General features: G+C 41.5%; 1 protein-coding gene across 2 annotated transcripts; it reads left to right on the top strand.

Annotated features, from left to right (window-relative positions):
* Positions 1-770: 770 nt before the first annotated feature.
* On the top strand, positions 771-6,818 carry IRX2 (iroquois homeobox 2). 2 transcript variants are annotated; one of them, XM_043976124.1, is made up of 5 exons: positions 771-1,222; positions 2,829-3,234; positions 3,800-4,510; positions 5,435-5,501; positions 6,237-6,818. In XM_043976124.1, exons 1-4 carry the CDS (start codon positions 983-985, stop codon positions 5,476-5,478), a joined length of 1,401 nt encoding a protein of 466 aa, XP_043832059.1. In that variant the 5' UTR covers positions 771-982; the 3' UTR covers positions 5,479-5,501; positions 6,237-6,818. The 2 variants fall into 2 exon arrangements, with proteins under 2 accessions (XP_043832059.1, XP_043832058.1); XM_043976123.1 differs by having other exon boundaries at positions 772-1,222; positions 5,435-5,497.
* The last annotated feature ends 3,869 nt before the right edge of the window (positions 6,819-10,687 follow it).

Below are 10,687 nucleotides of genomic sequence, written 5' to 3'. Positions count from 1 at the left end.
CTAGGGGAGAGAGAGGGAGAGGGAGAGGGAGAGGGAGAGGGAGAGGGAGAGGGAGAGAGAGAGAGAGAGAGAGAGAGAGAGAGAGAGAGAGAGAGAGAGAGAGAGAGAGAGAGAGAGAGAATGCGCGCGCGCGCAAGCGAGCGCAGAAGTCCGGAGTGGCTGATCAGCAGTATCATCCCTTGGCTTCAGCAGTGTGTTCCCTGGCAGACAGAGAGGGTGGCTTGCATTACAAAAGCCTGCGCTTCCCTCCCTCCCCTGTCTGTGAGAGGCGAAGGCGAGAGGAGGAGGAGGGGGGCGGGCCCGTCTGAATATGCAGATAAGCCGCCGTGACGGACAGCTCCGTTTTCCAATGTCCCTCAGAAACTCGAGCGCTCCTTCCCTCAACTCTTCAGTTCAGACTCTCAATACTTCCCCCAAAATACAGACTTGCAGGCGCTGGGGGAGCTGGCTGTGGCTGAGAAAGAGCTCCATATGCAGCAGCAGCAGCAGCCGCAGCCGCAGCCGCAGCCACTTTCCTGATTTCGGGGGCTCTTTCTCCTTCTCCCCCTTTCTTCCACTCTTTCTGTCCGTCTTTCTTTCTGTCTTTTTCTTTTAATCCGCTTCTCCCCCCCTTCCCCCTTCCCTTCCTCCCCCCCACCCCCTCCCTCCCCTCACTCTCACTTCTCCAGATGCACTTCTCGTCCCGGTTAGTTTTCTGATCAGATTGATTTATTTCTACTTTCTGCCCTTCATCTTCCTCTCTTCCCCACCCCCACCCCCACCCCCCTCATTCCCTGCCGATCATTCTTCTTATTTTCTCTTGGGTGGGTGGATGGGGGGGGACATATAACAATTCTTAATTCTCTACATAACTATATACAGACCGAGCCAACAGGGGAAAGGCAAGAAAGGGAGCAAGCAGCAGCAGCAGCAGCCGCGGCAGAAGCAGAGCCAGGGCCGGTTACCCCCTCGCCCCCTCCCTGCTCCTGTGCACGCCTAAGCCATGTCTTATCCTCAGGGTTACCTCTACCAGCCCCCGGGTTCTCTGGCTCTTTATTCTTGCCCAGCTTACGGGGCTTCGGCGCTGGCCGCGCCTAGGAGCGAGGAGCTGGCCAGGTCTTCTTCAGGCTCGGCGTTCAGTCCTTACCCTGGATCTGCGGCTTTCACCGCACAGGCTGCGACCGGCTTCACCAGCCCACTTCAGTACTCTACAGACCCTGCCACGGGATTCCCTTCCTACATGGTAACTACTGCGGAGAAGCCTCGGCCTCTTCCCCCATTTTCTCCTCCTCCTTTTCCTCCTTCTGGTTCATTACTTGCTGCTCTCTTATCCTCATCCTCATCCCCATCCTCATCTCTGCCCAGTATCAGATGATCTATAGACGCTACTTATCCTTAGAAAAAGACCACAGCCGAGAGAGAGAGAGAGAGAGAGAGAGAGAGAGAGAGAGAGAGAGAGAGAGAGAGAGAGAGAGAGAGAGAGAGAGAGAGAGATTGCTTTTTAGGTTCAAGCGTCAACTTTAAAGGCGAGCAGAAAGAATAACAGTAGAGAAGGGTAGATCATTGCTTTTACTTAGCCTCTCGGTGAGGTCGGAAGTCATCTGCCAACGCTCACACCTTCCCCTCTAATCCACTATGCTTTCCCGTACTAAGTTCTTTGGTATTATTGTATAAAAGAATATGGATGGAGCAATTAAGTGCGTTCTGGATGTTGGAGAGTATAGGGGTGTGTGTGTGTGTGTGTGTGTGTGTGTGTGTGTGTGTGTGTGTGTGTGTGTGTGTGTTTTAGTCCGCTGCTGAGCGGACCTTCGGGTCGTTCTCCCCGTGCGGTTTTTATTTACTTTCAATGCTTTTGTGCTAATGGTTTAACTGGATTTTAAGGGATGAAAAGGAGCATCTGTTTGCTATCTGTGAGCTCCGCTCCTACACAAGACGGTTGGGGAGTCGGCAGCTTCAGATTTCACTGTTGACATGGCAATCCTTTTAAGAAAGAAAGAAAAATAATAAAATCTCTAATATGAGGGATGTTTTCTTAATTTGTTTTTGTCTTTATCTCCATGCCTAATTGTACAGCTCTATTCTGTTTAAAAATACTTTGAGATAAATTGTCTTACCATCTATCTTGATATGAAATCATCCTTCCTTGGACTTTCCGGTTCTGCAAGTGTGGTGGCTAAGTCCCTGGAAGTTGAAAAGTATTTCTGGCTATTAAGGCCATTAAGTAAAATTGCGATTGTTATTCGCCACACCCTCAGTGGAATTCCTAGATATGCTGACAAGTTATCAAGTTCCACTACAACATCTGCAACTTTCTAGAATTTGGAAGGTTTAAATAAGCGCAATTTAAACGTTAAAGGGCGAATTAAAATGCTAATTACATCGCATTTGAACAATTTGAAACGGTGCATATCTTCTGATTTGCAAATTGGATTTGCAATGCATTAGTGCAGTGAATTGCTAAGTGGTGGCTTTGTTGTGTTTTCTGTGGCAAAAAGGGGGTTACAGGAGTTCTTTGGGGGGAAAGCATCACTTCAACCTTAGAGTGAAATTTAGATATCAAGAAACTACCTGTGGGCCTACTTCTCTCCCCGCGCCAGTATGATTCGAAAGTGATTTGGGAAACATTTAATTTTAAGAAAGTGAAATGTTTGGACATTGACAATTTTTGATAATTAAGAATGTAACCATTGGGTATTTGGGCTAGGTGTGGACGTCAGTTTTCGGCACTGAAAGTTGAATTTGAGATTAGAATTCTAAGAAAAAATTGAAGTCATTTCTGCCCTTTTTTGGGTGACTACTAATACGATAACAAATTGTTCACCGCCCCCCCCCATGTTTTTCTCTTTCAGGGCTCACCCTATGATGCTCATACGACAGGCATGACGGGGGCCATCAGCTACCATCCTTATGGCAGCCCCGCTTATCCTTATCAGCTGAATGATCCGGCTTACAGAAAAAATGCCACCCGAGATGCCACCGCCACCCTGAAGGCCTGGCTGCAAGAGCATCGCAAGAACCCCTATCCCACCAAAGGGGAGAAGATTATGCTGGCCATCATCACCAAGATGACCCTCACCCAAGTCTCCACCTGGTTTGCCAATGCCCGCCGGAGGCTCAAGAAGGAGAATAAGATGACGTGGGCTCCCCGGAACAAAAGCGAAGACGAGGACGAGGATGAAGGGGACGGGGCGAGAAGTAAAGAAGAGAGTTCAGACAAGGTGCAGGAGAACAACGAAACGTCGGCGGAGGACGAAGGTCAGTAAGTCAGAGTAGAGTTCTCTTGCTCCAGACGTTCGAAAAGCTGGAGCCTGTGAGAGGGATTATGTGCTAGGGGGTACCCCAAGTTGTGAAGTTGTTTCTGTAGTTATTATTACAGTTCAAAGGGTGAAAATAGTTGAGCAGTTTGTGTGTGTATTTTTTTAGGGGGCGGGAGGGAGCTACTTACACACCATCTTCCTTACCCTGCCCTCACTCTTCCCATCTTTGCAATTTAAACCACATAGACAAGTAAGAGTCGTCTTCACCGTTAACAGATAATGCCTGTGTTTTATACTGCTGAGACGGGCACTTAAGGGTATTTTATTTGGTTTATAAGGCCAACCACCCTTCAGCACGTGGCAGCCCTTGGGAGGAGGGGGGTGGGCTGTATGCTGGGGGGAGGGTTATGTGCATCCCTGTTGTTCAAAGCAGGACTGGCCTGTTTACAAGTAGTGTTGTGCAGCTGTGGGGGGAGCAGCCCGGTAAGTGTGAGCTCTCCTTTTAGCCATCATGGTGTAAATAACTGACTGCCCTTGTTTTGTCTGGCCCTCGCTCTTCTCAGGGATCAGCTTGCACGTCGATTCGCTTACAGACCACTCCTGTTCGGCCGAGTCAGACGGGGAAAAGTTGCCCTGCAGGGCGGGAGACACCCTTTGCGAGTCGGGCTCGGAGTCGAAAGACAAGTACGATGACATAGAAGACGACGACGAGGAGGACGAGGAAGGGGACCGAGACTTACCCCCTACGAAGCCCGTGACCTCCTCGCCCCTCACGGGCGTGGAAGCCCCTCTCCTGAGCCATCCCCATGAAGACGCTTCCCGGAACTCCAACAAAACGACCTTGGACAATCGGATTTCCCCGAGCTCCCAAACGCAGGCCATCAAACCCAAGCTGTGGTCTCTCGCAGAAATTGCCACCTCGGACCTTAAGCATCAGAGCATGGGACAAAGCTGTCCCCCTCCTGCTTTGACTTCGGCTGCCCCTTCCACCACGTCCCACACTAGTTCGGCTTATTCCCCTTCTTCCCTCCTCGGAAGACATATTTATTACACTTCGCCCTTTTACAGCAACTACACAAACTATGGAAACTTTAACGCGCTTCAGAGCCAGGGGATCCTGAGGTATAACTCAGCAGCAGTGGCTTCAAACGAGGGATTGAGTCAGACTGTGTTAAATGCTAGCTCTGTTCCCAAGCAGAGCAGTGACTCTTTGAAAACGAGCACTAACCAGCTGGAGCCACATTACAGGCCCGCTAGTTATGAGTCTAAGAAAGGTAGGTGAATGATTGCTTCTTTCTTTTCATGCTAAAGGCAAAATAACTCCTGAGGAAGAAATACACACACACAAGCTCTTCCTTAGTTAAAGAATGCTAACTAAAAGCGTGTGTGTGTGTGTGTGTGTGTGTGTGTGTGTGTGTGTGTTGGGGGGGGGGTATTTTGGGGTGGGAAGGAAGAAGGACCAAAGCAGATTAAGATCTGTGGTCCTGTGAAACGAGGTCATATATCACCATTTATTTGATCTTAAAGATTATTTTAAAAGGTGTATATTTTCAAATCTCCTCTCACCAGTTCTGGTTTAAATAAGAAAATGAAAAGATTCTCAGCCTTTTTTTTTTCTTTTCTGAAATCTCCTCAGCTGTTTTGGCAAGTTCCAGGGGTGACAAGTTAGAACGAAATGCAAATTAAACTTAGAGCCCCTGGGCAGTCACTGTTCTACATTTAATCTTTTGTGTACTTGGATTGGTAAAAATAGGATCATTCTGACTTTCCACTGACTAGTTAACGAGCATTTTCTGCTCGAGTTTTGTACGCAAGGAAATAAACGTTACTAACTACTGTCAAGAACCTGGAGAGAACAAACCTTTAAAACTTAGCTCTTCCCTTCTCCCCTCCTCTTGTAACTAAATCTCCTTGCCCTTCTCTCCTTGTCCTCCCCCCAACCCCCAATCTCCCATCCATTCAGAAAAACTTAGAATAAGTCTCTCGGACTTTTTTTTTCCTACGGTCCGTAAGAGAAAAATAAAATTTAGAAGATGCTGAAATTAACTCAAATTTGCAACGCGATTTTAATAATAGGATAAAGCAGTCTTCCAAACTGCTTAAGTCTGTATTTGGAGTGACTGTGAGATTTGGTATATACTGTATAATCTAGTTAGCTGGCTGTGTCCTGTGACTAACTGACGGTTCTATTTTGACAGATTCCACTGAAGTCTGCACAGTAGGAGTACAACCCTACCTATAGAAGTGCAATCAGACAGAATGTGAGTAAGTGGGAACATTTTCTATTACACTGATCATTTGGGATCCGATCCAAGACATATTGCGCAGCTGTAAACTTGCTTAATGTTTATTTCTTGCTTCATTACATGGAGTTTGATTGCAAAGTATTTCACTCTTTTCTGGTATTCTTTCCCCCACCTTGGGGAGGGAGACACATTATACATTTCCTTAAATTTTTCTGATTCTACTTGAAGGATCACATCCTTCAACTGCAAGAAAAAATGCATATGTGTAATATACACCTGCAATTTTTATTTTTATAAAAAACTATATTAACTCCAACTGTGGTTTTATTTCATTTCCTTGAAATGAAAAAGAATCCTTAAATATTTAAAATCCACACTGTCTTCTTAGAATCCTAAAAAAGGATGGCTGGTTTGGTTAAAGAAGCATTGCTGAAACTTCCCAAATCAAGTAACTTTTATAGATGATGGTTAAATAGTAAAACTGAAGAAAAAGCCAGGAATAAGGTTTCAGTGAGCCTATCCAGGAATGTGTCCAGATGGAGTAGATATTACATTGTATGGTACCTTATTCATAGCAGCATCTTTAAAAATCCACATTTGCTTGAATGCTAGACCACAGTTATTAAATCTGAATCCTTTTATGAAGAAAACAAAGAGGATGAAGCTTTTCAGATTGCCTAATTTTTTCTAATTTAATGGTACAAGTGTGTAACTGAAGGATTGTGGATGATTTGGTTTTTTCCTTGGTCCACAGGTAGGTGTCACAATTGCTTTGAAAAAAGTCAGCAAGCCATCATCTCTCCCCGAGTTAATATATAGAACAAATCTCTAAATCTGGAATCACATCTTGTGCCACTGTATAAAAGAAGAACCCACAGAGCACTATTAAATCTACAGACTCTAATTCTTAAAAACCAGAATTTTGTTGGACATATGTGAGTTTGTTGGTCTAGTATAGTTTCCCCAATGTATGTGTGACTTTTGAAAACAATCTGTTTTTCTCAGGATATCTTGAATCGATCACTTCATTGCCACGGTATATATTCTCTAGGTGTGATAGGATTTACTGTAAAATTTATTTGTAAAAGATGTACACAGTAGAGATAATAAAATGTGATTGAAGAACTTGAGTACTTAAAAAGTGGAAACAAATTTGATATTTATTTTTGTAATGATATAAAGCTTCTAGTAATTTATGCAAGTTGTATTGCAATGGAATCCGATCTTTTTGTAAATAAATTCTGCCTGGTTTTTATTTGAAACGTTGATGGTTATACAATCTTTGTTGGTTGTTTAACAAGAACTCTTTACTAATTTATATCTTTAATTGTAAATAAAAACAGACTAGTCTGCAACAATATGGTGTTTTGGGTTCATTTTTCCTAAAAGAGTAACTTGGTTGAGAGAGCAGTGATGAAATTGACTATATAAGTCACTGCATTTTATATCTTTTGCTATTCCAGATAAAGTATGGGGTTTAAACTTGCCCCCTCCAAAAATGCTTTTTGGTAGATGAACCACATATATACATATTGTATATATTTAATATGTGTATACAAATTAATTGCCAGTGAAAGAATATGGAGTGATTTTTAGTTATATAAATTTCATTCCCCCAGCATAAAAAATGTTTTTTTTTAATTTATACTTGGTATTATGATGGTGATAATTTGTAAAAAAAAAAAAAAAAACAACCTTCCTATAATTAACCATAGAAGCAAAATGTATTTATTTTTTATTTAAGCTTACATTTTATCTCCTCGGTAAACTAAATTGGGAGAACAGACAATAATCTTAGTAATCTAGGCTTGCACACAAGGAAATAAAAGCAACCGAGGGGAAAATGTTTTTTAAGCCTGAATTATCCAAAGTGGTTATCTCCATTAATCAAATTCCCTAGATAATTACTTAACTCTCCCTTTCTCTCTGTTCACATAGACAGAGTGTAAGAATCTTGTAGAAGTGTAAAATTGTGCATTCAGTGACTGCCCACCCCACTCCCTCCCCCTCCCCCTCCCCCTTTAACCCTCCAAAGTTAAAACAACTTGATCTTTTGCCCCCCTTCCAAATCATATAAACCATATCTGAAATGTGTAGTTAAGTAACATATTTTCCTAGATTAGAATCATAAAGGAACCAAATATATCACTTTAATTTTCAGCAAAATTATATGAATCTCAATATAATATAATTTCAGAAAAGAAATGAACAATCATTTATTTCTTCCCCAAAGATAAATTGAGTGAATATAACTTACGGTTATAAAACAAGAATAATGGCTTCTTAGATTGCCCTTTAATCAATCATACACTTATTTTTCAAGAGGCTCATCTATTTTATTCCATGATTAATAATGTTCCAGCGTGAGAGCATTATTGGATCCCAGCGGGGGAGATCCTGGATGCTTTTAGCTGCTTTGGAATGGTCAGTTGGGGTTCATTATGGGCTGATATTGAACAATTTATAAAATCTTGTCTAAACATCTGCCAGCTCAGATAGGCCGACGTGTCTGAAGATGGGAAATTGCTGGACCAGTTGATATTGACAAACGGATCTCTCTCCAGTGGCTTTTTGTTCAGTGAAAATTAGTGGCCTCTTGCTCAGGTCTTGTTAGAAAGGGCATTTGAAAGTGATCTTAGATACTTCAGGCATCAGCCTGGGGAATGTTAACTGGATAAAGAGCCATTCTGGGCGGGAATCAGAAAATATATTTTGTTTGTGTAAAGAAGAAAGGCTAGATTTTTTTTCTTTCCTTTCCTTATTTCTTTCTCTTTTCCCCCTTACTTATGTATTGGTTAGATTTAAAAAGTTATTATTTGGGGACAAGACAATGAAGCTGATCTTTTAAAAGGAAAAGGAAAATCAGACAGACTCCTTTCCTCATCAATGACAGAGAAATGGAAATGATTTAGTGTAGTCTGTGCATTGGAAAAGAAAGATCTTCACATGGAAAGCTATACTTCTTTCACAAACCCCTGGTGGGTACTGTCCTTCTACAAAAGTTGTTGTGATTTGAACAACAAAAAGAATCAGTTTCTTGTCTTTTAACCTATAATCTTTTGGTGTGAGGGGGGAAATGAGTATAACTGATATTTTGCTTTTTAATCCTGAACTTCAATAGCTTTGTAGGAAGCTACCCCCCTTCCCAGCACTTTCCCACTGAGTAATGGGACTACTTGAGTTTTATTCTTGTGATACAAATTTAATAAATGATTACAGGATAAAAATAATTGACATTGTCACAATTTTATATATAGAAATAGTAATAAAAATATTTTCCCAAATTCAGTTTCTACCTTAGAAATTTGCCAACATCAAATTAATTTTAAAAGACAATCGCCCTGTTAATGTTAGAAATCCTTTAGGCAATAACTCACCTTAGCCACATAAGGTCAAATGTATTTTTTAAAATCCTTCTTAGTTTTAACTTAGTAGTCAAAGCCTGTTCCTATTACCCACACCCTATTTAGAAAAAGACTTTTCCCTCCTTTCCTCTCCTGCCGGTGTATACATACATTTCCAGCTTCTTTCGCACATTTCAATTTCTGAAAACCAAAAGCACTGAGAGAGATTAGGAAAGGGCAACATACTTCTTTGATGTTTATATGCCCAAAGAATTATAAAAGATTTCCATAATTTATCTGCTCTTGCTAGCATTTAGACCTGGATTTCTTTCTGGAAAGGGAAGTAGAAAGAAATGGAGAACTTGCCCTTAAATACACAATGGAAATGTAAAACAGTATTTTAAAAACAATCACTTACTCTGAGAAATTAATGTGATCTATAAGATCCAGATTAGGTAAATGATATGGAAATCAGGAAAAGAAAGAAAAATTAAAAAGGAAAGAAAAAAATTGAGAAGTTAATTAATATGACTGTCTTTATTCCCACTTGGTCTTAATCGAAGAAATTAAGAGATAGAGGGATGCATCAGTGTTTGGTGTGTTGGCTGAGGTGGGAAGTAATTAATCCAGAAAGGAGAAATGAAGATGTGTGGATCCTAAAAGAAAAACACTTTAATATACATTTTGTTTCTTATGGATGCTAACTCACCCGCTGAGGATTAAGACCTCAAGCCCCTTTCTTCCTTTCTCTACCCAACTTTCCTCCCCAACCCTCTGCACTAAGAATGCCTGTCTTCCGAACTGCCAAGATAAACCCTCTCATCTCCAGGGCCAGAGGTTTCATTAGAGCTGATTTATCGAAATTCAAGCTTTAATCTCAGGTGGGATCCCTGGGGAACTGGAGCTGTTGTCAAATAGGACCAGAGGCGCTTTCCACTTCGGCCGCTTGGGCTGTGCCTTTCCTTGCTCCCTTCAAATGTCAACATTTGTTCTCAATAAAAGAGTTATTGTTTCTGTAAAGCTGCTCACCAACTGCCTTTGAAACTTGAAAAGAACTTTATCCACCTTTGTCTGATTGGAGCTGGGAAGGGGAGAGGAAGGGAAGACCAGAGACAGACTGAGAGTTCTGTACTGCTCTGGAAAGCAGACCCAGCCCCTGCAAAACTGGGGCTAGGGGCAGGGGGATTGATTCTAGTGCATACCTGCTCAGTGGAAAAGGGAGACGTAATGTATTCCGGAGAATTGAAACAAGGATCTGGAATCGCCTCACCTTTTTTTTCTCCTCTTCATCATATTTGTGTATGAGAGAGATGGAGACTTCACTCACTAACAAAAAAGAAAACATTGCAATTAATTATTCTTCAATGGTCATGCTCACTAAAGAAACTGAATGTTTAAGAGGAACAATTTCTACATATAAACTTAAGTAGTAAAAATAAAGTGTCCTTTGTTATTTTTGTTTTTGAACAGCAACAAAGACTAAAGCTGCACTCATCACTGTTATATTTTAACAATATTTGATATATATCACCAATAATTTTTTTTTCAAAATCAGAGTTTAATTTCAGCCACCTTACAAGAGGAGTATGCAAGAGTTAAAGCTATCCTGATTTTTAATTTGCAGGCATACCCAAATTCAAGTTCAGAAAGTCCTAGACTCCATCATTAGTAAACAAATAGGTTGATTTCTATGTAGGCAAACAGTTTTTGTTTTCAGGAATTCTAAGTGTTCTAGTATCACTCAAAGAAAATGTCCACAGAGGTTGGACCTTAAATTAAGAATGATATAAACGAATTCTATTTCATTCCTCCTGGAGTTCAGAAGTACTGAGCTGGAGACTTAGCATGCTCAGTATGGAGA

The sequence above is a fragment of the Dromiciops gliroides genome, chromosome 1 (assembly GCF_019393635.1).
Source record: "Dromiciops gliroides isolate mDroGli1 chromosome 1, mDroGli1.pri, whole genome shotgun sequence".
Taxonomy (NCBI): Eukaryota; Metazoa; Chordata; class Mammalia; order Microbiotheria; family Microbiotheriidae; genus Dromiciops; species Dromiciops gliroides.
Note: the sequence above shows the minus strand (reverse complement) of the source record. Positions and strands in the feature narration are given on the sequence as shown.